At 40.9% G+C, this 18,953-nt stretch overlaps 1 protein-coding gene across 2 annotated transcripts; it reads right to left on the reverse strand.

Moving 5' to 3' along the window:
• Window positions 1-674: 674 nt before the first annotated feature.
• Window positions 675-9,229, reverse strand: eno1a (enolase 1a, (alpha)). Of its 2 annotated transcripts, none has more exons than XM_085146435.1 (12): window positions 9,080-9,229; window positions 6,965-7,059; window positions 4,568-4,663; window positions 4,037-4,095; window positions 3,596-3,665; window positions 3,144-3,277; window positions 2,775-2,997; window positions 2,206-2,403; window positions 1,632-1,833; window positions 1,443-1,551; window positions 1,284-1,342; window positions 675-1,192 (listed from the first exon to the last, which is right to left on the reverse strand). In XM_085146435.1, the coding sequence occupies exons 2-12, from the start codon at window positions 7,047-7,049 to the stop codon at window positions 1,129-1,131; spliced, it is 1,299 nt and encodes a 432-aa protein (XP_085002561.1). In that variant the 5' UTR covers window positions 7,050-7,059; window positions 9,080-9,229; the 3' UTR covers window positions 675-1,128. The 2 variants fall into 2 exon arrangements, with proteins under 2 accessions (XP_085002561.1, XP_085002562.1); XM_085146436.1 differs by lacking the exon at window positions 4,037-4,095 and adding an exon at window positions 4,389-4,447.
• Window positions 9,230-18,953: the final 9,724 nt, after the last annotated feature.

The following is an 18,953-nucleotide window of genomic DNA, read 5'->3' on the forward strand; positions in this document are numbered from 1 at the left end:
TACAGTCTCCCACATTTACTTTCTTAGAGGATTAACTTTGTGTGAAAAACATTTATTTAAGGTTAAGTGTGAGAATGATTAAACTTACGCAATTCTTGCCAAGTGGTTCAGCTGACAGAGTCTGCAATGTGTGACAGGTAGTGTCTTTGTATCAGTGATTTGTAATACATCTCCTTGGTGACACCTAAACAATGGAAGCAGGTTCAGAAAGGGCTCACACAAAGTAAATTGGTGTGGCACAAACCCAGCTGGCAATCCCCTGCGGTACCATACCCCTAGTGAAAAGAGTCTCATTTATCTTGGCAAGGCTCAGTATAGAAAGAGGCTGCTTCGAGCTTCTGGATTCTTTTACCCAGGGGCCAACAAATGGCGTCCCACAGCTCTGGGCTCATATTTCGCCTTCTTGGTGGCTTTCAGATTACGCCACATACACCACATAGGTAAGAGCGGTTATGAAGCACAAGCTGTTTACTGTAGATACTCTGACTTTCTTTGAAGGAAAGTTATGAATTATTAATGAACTGTTACAGTGACCATCATTATGAGATGCAGTAAGCAAAAAGTGGCAACAATTTCACAACTGTTTCAGGGAGTTTTCTTGCCATTGTGCATCTAGTGTGTGTTAATAATTTCATAATAAAGCATTTAAGTGAAACAAAATGAAAACTTCAGAATAACTTTTCAAACTATATTATTTATTACACGTTTCTGCAGACTTGTACATCAACACAAGACCTCGTCAGATGTGACACATTGCACATACAACAGTCTTACCAATGCTTCGAACAGAGCCTCACTAATGTTACAGTAGCTCATTTACTCAGTAGAGGACCAAATTCACTACAACTCACGAAAAGCTGAACAAAAATCTCTCACACAGTTACACAGACGAAAACACAAGGACCAACACTATTCAGGAACTAAAGCAGAGATTGATGATGAGCTGAACTGTGACTTCACTAGGACGTGCTGTCCTCTCCCTACGCCACAGACTTGGACCTTAGATGTCAGTGGTGTTTCTCTCCATCTTCTCTTTAACAGGGTAGGCAACCTAGCGTGGCGTATACTGTATGTGTGAGGATTATATATGAGCAATGAACACACAGAGGCCCAAGGAGGAAGACCAGCTCAGATGGGGTGTCTGAAGTTCTGGCCAGCAAAACGGGCCTTGTCGCCAAGCTCCTCTTCAATTCTAAAAGACAGTAATCATGGTTGGTTAAAGTGGACTTCCATGTAACTGTAAAACAACAGCGGTAATGTGCATGTTTTTAGAAGGGACTCACCTGAGGATCTGGTTGTACTTGGCCAAACGCTCAGATCGGCAAGGTGCACCCGTCTTGATCTGGGAAGGAATAAAAACACATAAGAGCAAGTCTGTAACATGCAAGCCACTACCTGACTAAGTGTAAAGTCAGCTTTAAAACAACAAGATATAGTTTTACCTGTCCAGTGCAGAGACCAACCACAAGGTCAGCGATGAAGGTGTCCTCTGTCTCTCCAGAGCGGTGGCTGACCATCACACCCCAGCCATTGGTCTGGGCCATCTTGCAGCTAAAAGAGAAGACCCAATAAGCCAGCTAATACTTTTATGTAAATGAGTGGGATTGTGTTGCAGTGCTGTGGACACTCACGCCTGCAGAGACTCTGTGACGGAGCCGATCTGGTTGACTTTAAGCAGCAGGCAGTTGCAGGCTTTGTCAGACACAGCCTTGGAGATGCGTTTGGGGTTGGTAACGGTGAGATCGTCACCCACAACCTGGATGCTGGTACTGGCTGTGAATTTGGTCCATGCCTCCCAGTCATCCTGGTCAAAAGGGTCCTCAATGGACACCACTGTTAGGATAGGAATTAATGATTCAGTCAATAAAAGGCTAATCTGGCGGGTTTTTTATTTTTTTTTAAATACAGAAACCTAAAACCTTAAATTGGTTATTCTCTTTGTTGGCCACTTGGTGGCAGCAGAAACAAGTTTGTAACTGCTCCGCTTTTGACGATAGTGTACAATGAATTTTGCAGATGCATGGCATGTATGATTCTCTGTATAGACATGCAGAGCATATCTATACATCATTCATGTGCAACAACTATGGATAGAGTTGCAACAGGGCATTATGATCTGATGAGGATGTCATGGAGCAGTACTCACTGAATAAAAAAACAAACAAAAAACACATAACGACAAAAAAGTATCTATTTAAAACTCACCGGGGTAATCTTTGACGAAGCTCCTGTATAGGTCAGCCAGCTTGTCGGAGGAGATGTAGCGGTTAGGGTCATCGGGAGACTTGAAGTCCAGATCATACTTGCCGCCCTTGTAGAACTCAGAAGCAGCTACATCCATGCCAATGACGATCTTATCGGAGTAGCCGGCCTTAGCGATGGCATGTTTCAGCAGCTCCAGAGCTGATAAAACAACATACAGTGAAAGGGTGACTGCATTTGTCGACAATCAAATCAAAGTTATCATTCTGAAAAATGAGTCACCACTGAAAGCTCTGCACCACTAGGACAGCTGCCATATCAGCACATTGACCTGACACTGGAGGCTCAGGCTAGCAGTACTGAGTTGAGACCTTAATTTAGAAACCGTATGTCAACTTCAGCAGTGACATAAGTGAAGATACTTTCCTGGAAGCTCTAAGAATTCAATGCTTTCAAGACACACCCTTTAGGACTATTCAAAGTGTACAGTAATAACTTCTGACTCTAAATGTTTGCAAAGATAACCATTTACTCTGTGTGAAATGGCTGTTATAGCTGATTATTTCTCTAACCTTCTTTGTTCTCAAGGATGTTGGGGGCGAAGCCACCCTCATCTCCTACATTGGTGGCATCCTTTCCGTACTTCTCCTTGATGACATTCTTCAGGTTGTGGTAGACCTCAGCACCAATACGCATGGCCTCCTTGAAGCTGCTAGCACCAACGGGCAGGATCATGAACTCCTGCATAGCCAGCTTGTTGCCTGCATGGGAGCCACCATTGATGACATTGAAAGCCTGAAAGGAAGCAGAGAGGACCAGCTTTTAGCCTAATGCAAACACGGATGAATACGATGACCCTTTGAATTAGATATTAATGGTCTATGAGGCCTATTGATCAATAAAGTCTAAAAAGCCTTGGATAATTGTGCAATGACGCTCACAGGAACTGGGAGAATGACTTCAGGATTGCCAGCCAGGTCAGCAATGTGGCGGTAGAGGGGAACGCCCTTCTCTGCAGCACCAGCCTTGCACACAGCCAGGGAGACGCCCAGGATGGCATTAGCACCAAACTTAGCTGCAGGATAGTAAAAACAAATAATTCACAATATAATATATACTGTCAAGACATAGCTTGTGATGTTCTCCGTTGTTTGTGGAGAGCATTTTTGGATTTTTGAGGTTTAGACACTGTTTAATTAAAATCTCCAAACACTATATATGCAATTCCATACTGAAAACTTTCAGGAGGTTACAAACAAATAACCATCACTGGAGCAGAAATACTGTTTAAAATGGTCCTATGCACTGCCCAGTATTTACCAAAAATATCTTTAAATATTTTTATTTATACATGTGTCCTCGCAAAATATTGTAAAGCACACTGGTATCTTACACTTGTTTTCAGTGCCATCCATGTCCAGCATCAGCTTGTCGATCTTCTCCTGCTCCAGAACGTTCACATTCTGGATTAAACACAACATGACAGGTTTAGTTGGACTGAGTGGGGAAAGAGGCTGAACTTAAACTGGTTTATTTCTAAATCAATAGTTCATTAGATCACACTACAAAGATGTTAGAGTAATCAAACCATGTCAGTTATTTTACTGTAGTCCTGCTAGTATAGACGGATTTATAGATGCTTTGGGTATATCGTGAGGTTAATGTAAAATTCAGTCACAACAAACTGTTCAGTGCATACAGTTATGCATTTCCCAGTTACTGCTACCAATAACACACTTTTGTGTTTTCATTTACTGCTGCATTTCTAACTTCTTAACACAATTCATTCGACACTAGAACACAGTTATATTAGTCAAACAATAAATGGTCCTACCTTGCTAACCAGTGCAGGTGCAATAGTTTTATTGATATGGTCAACTGCTTTTGAGACACCTGCAAGGAACAAGCAGACCATGACTGACTCAGACAGAAGAAGACCATGCAGAGCAGGCGAGACAGATGACCACAGAGCATCCAATTGTATGAGACAGTGTGTGAGCAATTAGTGGTAAAATGTAATTTACCCAGTGATTATTTTGCTCTTTTATTTTTTTCCCTTTATTCTTAGATCTGTGATCATCTGCTTGTGCCCGACAAGGTTAGTTTCCAAAAGCCAAACTCATTTTTCATGCTGCTGTGCACGGCAATATGTAAAGAGTCACTCCGTTACACCACACTTTATTTACCTGGTTACATAATGCAGGGGCCAAAAAATCATTTATATATTTAACTGCTCTTTTGACTCCTAACAGGAGGGAGAGAGATGTAGGAATCAGAAATGAAGTAGTAAAAGATGAGGAGCGAGAGAGCAGAATGTAAAGTGGAAATGGCACAAAAGATTGTAAAATAAATAGAGATGTCTTACCTTTGCCCATGTAGCGTGTTTTATCATTGTCACGGAGTTCCAGAGCCTCATAGATGCCTGTGGAGGCACCGCTGGGAACTGCAGCCCTGAAGAGACCTTGGAGACACAGAGGAGATTTCAATTTGTTACTTCAAAGTGCTATTTCACGTCACAGATATTCAACAAAAGATTGCCTGGACTTTGACATATGCTGAAATCTGATTTCACCATGTAAGAGATTACCATTATACCATACTTCCTGACTTTGGGTTTGTGCTTTCTACATGCTGTCTTCACAAAGAGGAACATTTGTTTGTTAGGACAACAAGTGCAGAGGAGGGGCTACTTGGTACACAAGGGAGAGCAGTGAGTATCAGCTAAAGGTGTCTCCTGCTCCAAAATGAAATAAACCATGTTGGGAGGAAGTTGTAACGGCTGTGCTGCAAAATCTGTGATGTAACAGGCAAAGCCAGATGGCCAACTGAGCATGTGCAGTGCATCTGTGGGATGATAGCAAGCCACACCCATATATAAGAGGATAGCCATTTCAGATTCACCCATGTGATTGGAAATTGGAGCCGAGCAAAAAAAATCTATTCAGCTTGCTCAGTGAAGCGGCAATGATGGTGTGAGTCTGAGGGGATTTAGGGCTTAGCACAAGAGGACACAGCCACTGTCAAGGCAGTGAGTTCAAGCTTAACGAATCATCTGCATCAAGACATCACCTGGATGCTTTTGGGGAATGCTGCCAAATATCCAAGTCACATTATTAACAGCTTTCTGGCTGAACACAATAAAAAGGAGAGCCGTAGAGAAAAGCAATGAATCAGCAAATCTTCAAGTACCTACAGTAAAAGTGAATTCCTTTTTTTGTGTGCCAACAGCCCATCACGCAGATGGCATGATGGGCAACAAGCATAGTGGGTTATCTAATATGCCTGTGAAGCTGGTTACATAATAGTGCAAAAACACATCTCAGTTACTATGACCGACATACTCTGGGTGCAGCACGCTCGCTTTGGTCTGTGCAGTTAATGATGTCAAAACAAGTCTGGTGGACTTAAAAGGGCCCAAGAAGAATAAGGGTGCTATTTACAGTAAACTGGAGCACGTAGCAACCATCCAAAACTAATGAGGAGACGGAAGGGCAGCAGAAGAGGGCAGACAATCTATTCAAACCAGTGCATTCAAGGCAGCGTAGCCGGCTTCACACGTTTCCGTGTCAATGACCATTCAGGTTGCTTCGTTAAAATTCTCAGGACATTTCACTGGGTTGAGCTGTTCCTTTATCTGAGCTCTTATAACAGAATAGCTTGCCAAAAAAAACTTCAAACCCTTGGCAGGCCATTCAGTTAGTTAAAATAAAATTGATCTCAACCTCCAGCATACGTGTGAACTGGGACGTGAACTGTAGATTTAATTTCCCTGACACCTTTACTTTACATAAAATGAAGATTCAACTCAACTCGCTGGTTTGCCAGAAGCACCTACTGTATGAGCTACAACTGCTCCCAAACAGGAACCGTTACAGTAACAGAGCGCTGCAGAGGCAGTGTGACATTACAGGAGCTATTTTCACACATCCATCATCTGATCTGATCCAGCAAGGGCCACTCTGAAGACGGCAACAGTGTAGGTTACCGAGTTGCTGGTCTGACTGCCTAAATACACACGTTAGCAGACAATAATTTCATGTGCAGGTTATACACGATTTCAAATTACCTGTTAAACACATGCATTTGAAAGTGGGTTTATGAGTCCCCCTTTTACGTCACCGGACTTCCTGAAAGGTTTACTCACAAAATGTGGTCTATCAAGAGGCTACAAAGCCGGCCTAGACTGTGAGGCCCTCTCCACCATGCTTTAAAGCTGGAATAAGGATTTTATATTGGGTGTTCATCGTTCTTTAACTCCTAACGTGATATTTTTGCCCAAAAGTTCAACTGCTGTCTCATGTGCCAACAGAACATTGTGCCAGAAGGGTTGTGAAACATGCAGGTATGCTTTTGCAATCGTCAGATGCGGTAAAGTTTTTAGCAGGTTGTAGAGATTTTTACAGATTTTGTACGCCTTTATTCATAAGGTGGGGGCACTACTACAAGCCCCACTCAGTCTCCTTTTCTTACTTGGAACAGTTGTTAGGAAAAGGTTTTGCTTACTTTTTCCAGCATAGCCTATGAGTCAGTACTCATACTATAATATAGACATGACAAGTGCAGCTGTTTGCATGTGGTTCACAGCCAAAGGCTTCACAATGTCTTGCATTTAACTGTAGATGCACTTAGTTTGTGAGCCGTGCCACCACTGACTAGAAGATCAGGTTTTACAAGCTGCAAGGTATAAAAGACCTTTCTCTTCTTAAGCCTTTAATTCATATAAAAGGAGTCCAAGGAAGCATGTAGTTTATCCATACAGTACCTTTCTTAGTGTAAAGATCAACTTCCACAGTGGGGTTGCCACGGGAGTCAAAAATCTCACGAGCGTGGATCTTCAGGATAGACATGATTCTGGATCTGCAGAAGAAACAAATGTAAGAGGGATTAGTGTAGGACTCCTTCACAGGCCAAGCAGACGGGCCCCTTTAGAGTTTCTACTTACGAATTAAAGTGTTGAGTAGAGAGGTGGCAATAAATTTGGGATACACGGCGACACACTCACAATAACAAGTAAGTAATCTGAAGATGGATTTCAGAGAAAACAGCAATAAATCGTCTCGATGGTTCTCTAATTAAGTATATGGCTGTGCAGACCACCCAAACTGATGTGTACTGGCTGCGAGGGCAGAGGAAATAGCAGAGAGGCGTGGCTACTGCAGTAGAGGAAAATCTGTATAGGCTCATTTAGTTTACTTATTACATCAGACTATAAAACAGCATTGCAAAATGTTTGCAAAAAAAAAAAATCCCTGTACGTGACAATAAGAGAGTGACCTAGCAGAAAACCTATTTGACTTCTTTTTGTTTCTTTTGTTTTCACCGCAATGATATTACAGGCACGAGATGTGGTCTAATCTCATGGAGCCTTTTATTATCTCCTGAAATTTCAGGAGCAGAGGTCAGAAAAGGTTTTAAGAGAGACTGTTTGCCCATGATGCCTGCAGCACTATTGATTTACATTGGTTTTATCCAATGTGCCCCAATTCCAATTATTGCCTTGCACATCTGCACATACTGAGTGCCTGAATGAACTCCCGAGTTCAGCCTGGAAAGCTGTGTCAGAGTGCAGAAACAATGGAAAATCCTCTGTCCCCAGAGATCTGTGTGGAAATTTACCAGAGGTGACAGTGATGAAGCACGATTGCATGCGCCTACAAAAAATCATTTATATAACTTCTGGGGACCTTTTGACTACCCAAATTAAAGATTTATGCCATTTTAAATAGGCATGTCGCTGGTAAGATTTCCTGTGTTTTACCAGCATGTTAGTTTTTTTTCTTCAAAGGTTAATATTTCTCAAGTTACACAAAAAGCTATCAACTGGATAATCCATCAATTATCATCCATCCCCATGCAGGCTAAATACCCTTTGGGTTCTTGACAGCTAGTCATATAGAAAGTATATTTGAGATGACTTCATACATTTTAGCCTTGTTGGAGCATATAACTAATCATCATATTTGTAGCTACCGGAAATTCTGCAATATAATAAGCAGTGGATGCCACGTGAATAGCTAATATTTGTTAATCTTGTTGTTTTTTGGTGCACGGTCATTGCAAACTCCGGAAGCGAACATGTAAGCTGAGAGTATAATGGCACCTGGAGACAAATTAATAATTAAGGATTGAAACTTGATGTGTGTTGCAAGCCTCGTACATATACACTAGTCTGAAACATGTGCAACAAAGTGACAAGACGTCATTACTGGTTATTCAAATTGGAAAAAAAAAACTTTTAAAGCTGCATCAGTAATCTTACAGAAATGACTCAAATTGACTTGAAGGGGGAAAATGAGACATTAAAGGTCGTGTAATCCTGCTACACACGGTAATTTTCCTTTACTCGGTGGACACACCTCCAGTCTGCTGCAAGCAACTGGTAGCTTACCCACAGCCACAGCCAGCGTAGAATGCTTGAAGTGGCGCACATTTGAGGTTATCAGGCAAAAACACCCCTAAAAGTGATTCTTTAATAACAAACAGCAAACACGGGCTGCGGGAAGCAGGGCTTGCAACATGACGCCCTGTTCCCCCACACATCGCAGCTCTAAATGGACAGACATCTCGCCAGCTGACGGCAGTGGTTTAAAAATAGACAGTGGGCTACAAACTGCTCCAGCCTGTGAGCCACCGAGCCATCAATGGGGTTTAATGAGTGGGCATATAAATGAGAAATAAGCGCCCGAAGTGTAAGCTAACACAAGGACAAGACTTCGAGGATGTCAAGGATGAAGAACACTCTTTAGACTATGATATGAAAACTAAAAAACTTTATATTAATATACGCTGTCATTAGAATAGACCCTTTAAATCACGAACATCATTATAATGGCTTAATAGTATGAATAAAAAGCCAAAAAAGATTGAAATGAGTTACCTTTCCGGCCTAACTGTGTGCAAGGACGAAGCTGTCTCTCTCTGGTGCAGGCAGGCAGAGAAGGCGCTCGTGACGCTTCGGGTTGGATGATAAGCGAATGGAATCAGGAAGAAACTGAGAAACGGCGCAACGCCATTGGCTGGAGCTCACTCACGAGTGCAGACGGTTGCGAGAGGCGACGCACGTTCGCCACCGTCAGGAGGCAGACCTTGAAAATGAAGAGGATGCGGATTTGTTTTAAAACCTCAGCATCACCTTAATAAAATCAGAATGTAGACAGTCAACGATAAAGTGTGCGTTTCTAATAGAGATGTCTATTGGGAAATTTATTTTTTATTTGATTATTTTTTGCGAGGATGAAAGAGTCGGTTGCAATGCGGAAAGATGACGCAGAGATGAGTACGTGCAGAAAAGCAGGCAGGGATCTCCGGTGGGGTGTTTCGCTGCTGGACACGTCACTTACGGTCACATTTCCTGGCAACGACTTTCCCCCCTTCCCACAAGGATTTCATAAATGAATGGCAAATTTGGGGCACATGCATTTTACACAAGACCCAGCCCACAGTGAGCCATCGTGCGGGTTACAGAGACTGCAGCAGGCACCTCAGAATAGAAATGATAATTCACCATCAGGGCTGAAAGTCTTCTTACTTAACTATATATAAATTTTTGTGATTTTATTAGTCCTGGCACTGAGTTAGAAGGTGTAAACTTGGATATCCACAGTATACATTTAAAAGATTGGCTGCACTAGTTATCAATATCAAGACTGCAGTAATGAATCAAGGCATGGATGAGTAAGTACCGGGTTTCCCCCACACGTCTGTGCTGTGACTCCTCGTCATTTCACGACGTGGGTTCATGCAGCTGCGCAGTGGAGGGAATGCAGCACCCATGACAGATCAGAGCCTGATGGTGAGAGCCTGCTGCAGTGACCTTGAGACGGTCAGTGTGGCGCTCATGTGCAAGTGCGCCATCTGCTGCTCAGATACTGAACAGCAGATATTTTCAGTTGTGAATGACATTTATTTACATTAGATGGGAGGAAATTGTATCCAAGAACACTTCAAATTCTAAAATAAAAAAAAAAGTCTTAAGCCAGCCTTTATTTAAAAAAACAAGAAAACATTTTACTTTCAAGCAGCCAGTAATTTTTTAAAAGAAGTCTTGAGCAGTAGTTTTCCAGTCTTTCAGAAGGCCTTTACATTTTTTCCTTTGGACATTGGCTGCTTTTTTAAATTCATTTTCAGACCCGCTCTTGCACCTTATCATTTCAGATTAGTATTTTTTGTTTGTTTGCTAAGTCAATTAACACTAACCCATCATTCAAGCATAAAAAGGTACCTAAACCATGTTGTTCACCTAACTTATCCAGTACTGTGTTTATATAACACATGTGTGGAGATGTGTGGAGATACAGAAATTCTTTCATTGCTGCCATATAACCTGCATCATTATAATTGCATTAATAACATTCTTTACAGCATTATTCCATTTAATAATATTTCTCACAGTATTGATATTGCATTAAAGTTGTTTATTGAAGATGTTCATTTAAGGATCCTTCCATTATATTAACTTTCATTACAGGTACGGCCAGAAGTATTTCATACACATTTTTTTTTCAAAGATTTATTTATTGCTTTTCCAACAACATTTTAACCAACAGGAAGAAAGTTCAAATAAAATAGAGGAGAAAATTAATAAAAAAAATAAATTTGAGTGTATAATAGTAATGTATGTACATCGCATATGAATAGTGTTAGGGAAACACATAGATATAGTTATACATACTCTCCCATGTAGATCATTCAGATATTATTACAGGAAAAAAAACATATATACATATATAGATAAATAAAACAAAACAAAACAAAACAACCCCCCCCCCCAAAAAAAGTAAAAAAAAACAAAAAAACAAAACAACCACAAGCAAAAAACCCACAAAAAAACCCCAAAAAACCAAAAAAACAAAACAAAAAACAAAACAAGGGTTAACAGATAGTGCTCCAGAAAAAAACAAGTATAACATAGTGGGACATTAGGTTTAAGTGCATTATTCCAGGGCTTCGGGCTGAAGTTTAGTCCAAGGGTGTCAAGTTAGTTAGAGAGGCATTATTCCATTTAATAATATTTCTCACAGTATTGATATTGCATTAAAGTTGTTTATTGAAGATGTTCATTTAAGGATCCTTCCATTATGTTAACTTTTATTACAGGTACGGCCAGAAGTATTTCATACACATTGCATAGTATTTGTGCTCATTCAGAGTTGTTGCTTAGTCTACAGAGCTTTGTGAAGCGCGATGTCTTCACAATCTATTGTGTTAAAGACTAGAGCATAGAAGGATAACTGCAATACATGCTTACAATACACATATAATCTAGAAATGTGCCAGGCCTGAGGCCTTAACTCATTTAGCTTCTAACTGCATTTTAGTCTACTTGGTAACAGATGACCGGAGTCAACAACCATCCCTCAGAGACCCTGAAGGCTTGAAGTTATTGCCTTGTTTGGAAGGTGTTATAGAAATGAGAAGTTCTAGGTCTGTTTATAGCCATCTAAGATGTACCATTTACTGTAACTAACGTCTTTAACCTATTTTTACGCCATGGAGGGGCGGATACCTCACTGCTTTAAAAGTGTTCTCAACATGTATTTTTGTCAGAAGACATATGCTGATGTTTTCTCTCCTGTGTGTTAATAAACTCATCGTTTGATTACACTTTTCTGGGGCCTCCGTGGTTTGTTTCACTGCTCTGCATTGATTGATTTCACGACACACACAATTTAGCTAGAAAACAATTTTAGATTGTATCTTTAGGCACCCTGTTACTAGCAGCCTGTTACAAGAACACACCATCCCTCCATGCATGGGAGCTGGAGCCCAAAACATAATGTGTTTCCATTTCTTCTGCCGAATCTATAAAAAATGGCCAAGATAACGCAGACTGCATTATCATGGGAGAAGTGGCTAGAAGCGGCTAACACTTCTTCTAACAAAAAAGTGTTAGAAGAAAAAAACAAAACAAAAAAGTGTTAGCCAAAAAAACATAGCTTATCTCAGCTTAGCTTGCAGACAACTGAGTATGAAAAACATCTGGGAGTCATGTCATCAAGAACTGACACAGGATCTCAGGGATTCATGACCCTTCAATTGATCCATCTACTGTTCACTGAAGTCTCATCAGAAACGGTCTCAGTGGAAGGGTGACTGTCAAGAAGCCGTTCTTATGGAAGTCAAGCAGGGCTGAGGTGTGCCAAATTACACAAGAACTGGGCTAAAAAATCAGTAGCAACAGGTCTTATAGTGAGATGAATCAAATCTGTTCTCAATATATACCAAGAAAGTCAGGAGAGACGTACAGCAGTGAATGTCTGCAACCATCTGTAAAACAAGGTGGATGCCTTGTCATGTAGTGTTGGGGATTTTGTCAAAATTGGTAGAATTATGAAGACAGAAAGTTATTGTGCATTTATGAGCCACCGTGCAATACCATCTGGAAAGCATTCGATTTGCAACAGCTTAATTTTTTCAGCATCAGAATAATCCCAAGCATGCAGTAAAAGCATACCATTATAGAAATACACTCAATGGAAGTCTATAATTTATGGATAGGCCTCCCCCAGAGCTGGACCTCAACATTATTGAAGCAGTGTGGGATCATCTAAAGGCAGCCAAAAACCAAAGAAGAGCTTTGGATGTGCTTCAAGAAGTCTGGAGAAATATTCCTGAAGACTGCTTAAAGTCAAGTCAAGTAGAGTTTTAACGAAATATCGTCCTCCTGGATCAAAGGTGCAAACTGAAAAAATAAAAATAAAAATTACATATATACAACTATAAAGAAATGAGATAAATTAAGAATAAGTACAACAGTATTGTGCCTGAATAGAAATAGAATAAGAAATAGAAAAGAATGAGAATAAATATATACAATAGTACACAGAATAAATACAATAAATGCAATAGTACAGAGACAAAGTGGAACAGTGCAATACAGAGTAGTGCAAGTATTGGAAGTGAGAGGAGAGTGTTATGTAGTCCAAGAAGTGTCTGGAGAAGAGAGTCCAGTGTGGAGGAGGGCAGCATGGTGTTCAGGAGCCGGACTGCTTGGGGGGGGAAAAAACTATTGCACAATCTCACCCACCAGCTCCTGATGCTGGAGTGTCAAGATGGAAGAGGAATAAACAGTTGGAGGGAGGGGTGATGCGGGTCAGCCATGATGCTATTGGCTTTACGAATGCAGTGTGAGGTGTAGATATCCTGTAGACTAGAGAGCTGCCAATAATGTGCTCAGCGGTCCCCACAAACCCGTGGAGGGCTCTGTGGTCGACACATGGCAGTTTCCATACCAGACTGTGAAGCAGCTGGTTAGGATGCTCTCTATGGTGCCTCTATAGCAGGTGTTAAGGATGGGTTTGGGGAGGCGCACCTTCTTCAGTCATCTCAGGAAGTGCAGTCGCTGGAAGAAATGACAAGAAACCTTGCCTAAGAGAGCTTCTATGTTGCATAGTAAAGGTGGTCACACCAAATATTGACTTTCAAGCTCTTTAGAATTGTGTTTTTGCCTTACGTATTGTATTTGTATGTATGCTTGTGCATGTCTTAATTAACTGCTGCACATATTTCCATTTTCCAATATGAAGAAATGATGGTGGGTCAAGACTTTTGCACAGCACTATAGGTGTTTCGGTGAAAGCACCAGTAACAGTTCAAAGGTCATTAGTTTTCCTCATTTATCAGAAACTTGCTCAAACTGTGAAACAAGACTTCTGTATACACTGATCCCTGAGAGGATAATTATGGGCACAATAATTCTTGAAAGAGCTAAAAAATGATTCAGCCATGACTTTTTTTTAAGTCCAGAGGTGACTCATTAGTGTTTGGACAGCCAGGTTGTGATATTCTCCCTCGCTGACTGTTTCACTTCCTGTTTCCTTTTAGCTCTTTAATTCCTCAGAACTACTCAGCGGCTACTCAGTCCATCAACTTTGTTTAAAATCAACAGTAAAACCCAGAAACTCAAATTTCCTTCTTTAATAATAAATGGTTTATAACCTATGCATTGGTAACAGGTGTATTATTAGCATTTAGTTACAATTAAGTTCCTCAGAAAGGTTGATTTGTAATAGTTTTGTAACAATTACAGCTTTTAGTTTATATTTGGTCATTAGGCCACAGTTTCAGTCTTAAAAGGGGAAGATGTGGCATTTTAGTGTGTGAAATGTGAAATGTGAGTAAGGTCTGTTTATTTGCTTCCTGCCAAGAGTTAGATGACTTTGCCCTTTTATGGGGATGTGGCAGACTATTTCTCGATCGGGCGCAGCATCTCTGCCTGTTGGTGGCATCTTGCATATATATGTCACAGAGGCTTCCTGTCCTCTCTCCTGCCATCTACCTGTGAAACGGTGGGAGGAAGCTGCACTGCCACTCTCTAGAGCTGCACCTGTCAGTGAGGAAGCGTGATAAGAGAACTGATGCTTTTGATCGTGTTTCTGCATGCCAGTTTTAAATGTTTTCCCACAGCCTAAGCCCAGGCTCTCTACACTGTGAGGATAGTTCGCTGAAGAATGAGTAAGAAGCTCATGAAGCATGATAGGTCTTTTGCTATTGTACTAAACCAGCTCTCTTGTACATTTGGCTCTACTTTGTTTCCTGTGAGTTTTTTCATCCTCTGACTCCAAGAAATCCCTAGTAATGTCATGGACCCGGCTCTGGGGACTCGGGGTCCGTGGGCAGTGGGGACTAGGATTATTATTATTATTGTTATTATTATTATTATTATTATTATTGTTATTATTATTATTATTATTGTTATTATTATTATTTGGTGTGTTGTCTGCACTGCCCCTGTGCACATCTGTATGTAGGCAGGTGGCTGTGTTGCCTTTCTTCCGTGGCCAAGTTACAGGCACCTTCAGCCCTGGGGGCGTGGCCTGACTTGAGGCCTGGCCACACCCGAAGTCCTTGCCGCACACCTGCTCCTCATCTGGGCTCGTCGGTGGAGCTATTTAGAAGAGTGATGGAGCTTCCACCGACGCTGGATTATTGCGTTTGACTACACGTCAGTCTTCGAGCACAGTCAAGTGTTAGTGTATGCCTGCATGGATACAGTGTGTAACGGCTGCCTCTATTGTTTTCCCCTCAGGAGGAGTGTGGGACGAGAAGGAGCAGTGAGCACGGGGAGTGCAGGGACACTGGGGCAGAGAGCACTACACGGGGACTTTTAGGAAGAAGACACTACACGGGAGTCTGGGAAACTGGGGATTTATTGTTGTTTACTTCACCACCTTGTAAATAAACACTGTTGCACTGAAGAGTCCGGCGTTTGGGTCCTGTTTCCCCATCTCCCCACGGTCTGCCAGCCAGACCGTGACAAGTAAAGAGGTGACCTCTGCAGTGACGTAGAATATCCACTGCTATGAGGAGAGTGAGATCAGTGTGCACGTCAGCAGTTTAATGTCTTCCAGACACACAATTAAAACAGTGTTTGTCAAACCACAGACTTGGCTAGAACAGTGGTGTCAAACATAAGACCCGAGGGCCAGAATCTGCCACTGCTGAGCTTTGGAAAATAAGAAGCAGGGCATAAACTTTTTTTTTTTTTAACTTGTAATTGGATTTGAATAGATTTTGAAGCTTCTCCGACTCATAAAGACCTTCGATTATGGTCATTCATACTACACCAACGTAAATAATTAACAGATAAATAATTAAATGACAGAAAATTTCCTGTTGTTTTTTGTTTTCTTACCCTTTGTTTTCTACACTAAAACAATCAGATGTTTTCTGCGAATTAACTGATACTTTCTCTTTTTCTGTATATTTAAATATTTATTTTTTACAATTTGAATCAATCAATTTCCTTCGGGGCCAACCTTCGGGATCAATAAAGTTTTATTGAATTGAATTAAATTGAATGCTGACACATTTCTTTCATTTACCACAGCATCATTTATTTATCATGTAGAAAAACGAAGAAGTGTCCTTCTTTTTCTTATATTCAAATACGTCAGGGATTAAATGTGTAGCTAAACTTCTTCATGCTGACAGAAAAGGACTTTCAGCAGTCTGACAGTCTGAGTTTGACATCTCAGGGTTAGAGGAAGGCATCTTCAGTTTTGCCACTGCTGAGCTGACCTAAATGAATTTGCTCAAGTGGAGCTGACTCAGACTGTGGTTGTACTGGGCAGCTTCCAGGTATGAGCGAGTGGATCTGTGTGAGCAGGGTTTTACTGGGGAAGAGCCTTCATGCTCAGTGGAACCTGGCTCAAAATGTTAAATATTTGAGGCTTTTCACTGGCATCACTTTTCACTGGATGTTAAATATTGACGCCTTCCTTCTTCCTATACCGTGTTATTTGTGCAAAGGCCTGTTGATTCTTTCTACCATGTTATTTCCATTTGCACAGCTGCCCCATTAGCAAATATGTTTTCACATAACTATCTCATACTCATTCAACTGTGTGGTTTCAAGTAGCTTAACTTCCCCTCTTATCTGAGTTTGCATTTCTGTTTTGTTGTTTTTTATCTGCTAGGCCGGTGTCTAAAAGGAATCCTCATTTTATTACCATTCTTCAAGAGAATGAAAACGGCGGTCATTTATTAATTTGCACAACTCAAGTCAAATATTTTGCACGTCTTCACCTGCGCTACCTTGTTACACGTGAAGCAGTATGGCATGCGGGGCATTTTCTTGTCAAACACCTGACTTCTTTAAGATGATTATGTAATCTGAAAATGCGGTTAAAATTTTAACGGCAGAACAAGACACGGACCATTCTCTGCACACGTATTTTACAACAATGTATGTGTGAGCTGAAACCACAAATAGAGAGACAAAGTAAAGTAAGTAAGTAAGTAGCACCTTTCAAGATAAAAATCACAAAGTGCTTCACAGAAGCTAAAACCTAAAAATAAAAATCAACCAAAAGCAAGTTTTAAAAGATGAGTTTTTAGCTGTTTTTTAAAAGCGACGACTGAGTCCACAGATCTCAGGCTCAAAGGGAGAGACTTCCACAATCTGGGGGCCACAGTCACAAAAGCTTTGTCGCCTTTTGTTTTCAGCCTCGTGTGTTGGACAGCAAGCAAGCCCTGGTCACATGACCTCAGGGACCTGCTGGGAATGTATGGATGTAAAAGTTCACCTATATATGTTGGTGCTTGTCCATGCAGAGACCTGAAAGTCAAGGTCAAAACCTTAAACTGGATTCTGAATTTAACGGGGAGCCGGTGCAGCTGAATCAGCAGGGGTGTGACATGGGAAAACTTGGAGGACTTGGTCAGAAGCTTTGCAGCAGCGTTCTGAACAACCTGCAGACGCTCCAAAGAGGCTTTACATAAACAAGTAAACAAAGAATTACAATAGTCCAGACGAGATGAAACAAATGCATGAATGACAATTTCTAATTCGGAGCGCGATACAATGGGACTCAGCTTAGCAATGTTTCTCAAGTGATAAAAACAGGAGCGAACCAAAGATTTTACGTGGGCATCCAAAGTCAGAGCTGAGTCGATACTAACACCAAGGCTCCTGATAGACGGTTTTGCAAATGTAGCAAGTGAAGTAAAGATGCAAAAAAGAAGAAGTCACAAGAAATAAAAGATAAAAATGAACATTAACATACTCCTATATCATACACAAAGGGTAGCATGTGGCCTAGCTCACTGCTGAACCATCAAACAGCTGTTTCAACAGCATTAGAGAGAAATTATGTACTCCTGATGCATGTAAAAAAGAAAATACACCCTCTTTTAATTCTAAGGTTTGACATATCAGGACATAATGAAAATACAGTCTGGTCCTTACCAGGTTCTAAAATGAGTTAAATACAATCTTCATGATGTGTTTCACTGTGTCATTATTGATTTAACAAAACCTAGTGTAAAATGAAAAATAACCATGGGAATAACTAAACGGTAAATGGACCAGTATTTACATAATAGCCTTCTACTCAGTTTGAGCATTCAAAGCAACTTCTACAACAAATCTAATTCACCTAATCACACACGCATTCATACAGTGCTTTTGTATATACCTAAGCATTTTTATCTAACATTCACATGCAGATGGATGTGCTGGGTGCAAACTTAAGTTCAGTAGCATGTCTGAAGATGCTTCAACACATGGACAGGAGGAACCAGGGAGGAACCAAGGACTGATGCACTGATCTTTTGATTAGTGGACACACTGCCTCAGCTTATATGAGACACCTTTCCTGGTTCCATAGGAATTTAGAGGGTAAGTAGCAGCCAGGTGCAGCCATTGTGAGCATCTCTGTGAAAGCAGAAGTGTTGGAAGTTTGCAGGTGTTTGCTAACACAATACCAACAAAGACAACAATAGTGACTTTAGAGAAGCAATTTTTGCTTCCCATGAGTCTGGGAAGGGTTATAAGGGCATCATTCAACAGCCAGAATGTTAATTCATATGTGGAAAACATTCAAGACAGAGGAAGTCCTCATGAATTCACCCCAAGGTTAGACCGTGGTCAGACGAACTAGCAAAAAACACATAAAGAGCTACATTTCAGACTTTACAGGCTTCTGTTAGCATTTTAAATGTTAAAGTTCATGACTATTGGAAAAAGACAAGCATGGCTTGTTTGGAAGGGTTCTCAGGAGGAAACTTCTTCTCTCTAAAAGAGCATGACAGCATGGCTTAGGTTGGCAAAATTGGCAAATCTGAACAAACTACAGGGCTTGTGGAACAATGTCCTGTGGAAAGACGAGGCTGAGGTGAAAGATGTTTGGCCACAGTGCACAGCACCAGATTTGGAGAAAAGCAAACACAGAATATCACAACCCCCCTTACAGCAGCTGACATGGAGGTGACGTTAAACTCTCGTGTATATCTATAACTATAATTTTTCA

The sequence above is a fragment of the Neolamprologus multifasciatus genome, chromosome 20 (genome assembly GCF_963576455.1).
Source record: "Neolamprologus multifasciatus chromosome 20, fNeoMul1.2, whole genome shotgun sequence".
NCBI lineage: Eukaryota > Metazoa > Chordata > Actinopteri > Cichliformes > Cichlidae > Neolamprologus > Neolamprologus multifasciatus.

Bases quoted from the DNA above. Each gene is read 5' to 3' on its own strand.
- eno1a (XM_085146435.1), bottom strand. From the start codon at position 7,049: ATGTCTATCCTGAAGATCCACGCTCGTGAGATTTTTGACTCCCGTGGC. The intron at 2,404-2,774 runs GTTAGAGAAATA...TTGTTTTATCAG, and splicing joins CATCCTTGAGAACAAAGAAG to CTCTGGAGCTGCTGAAACAT. The intron at 1,343-1,442 runs GTAAAACTATAT...ATTCCTTCCCAG, and splicing joins TTGGTCTCTGCACTGGACAG to ATCAAGACGGGTGCACCTTG.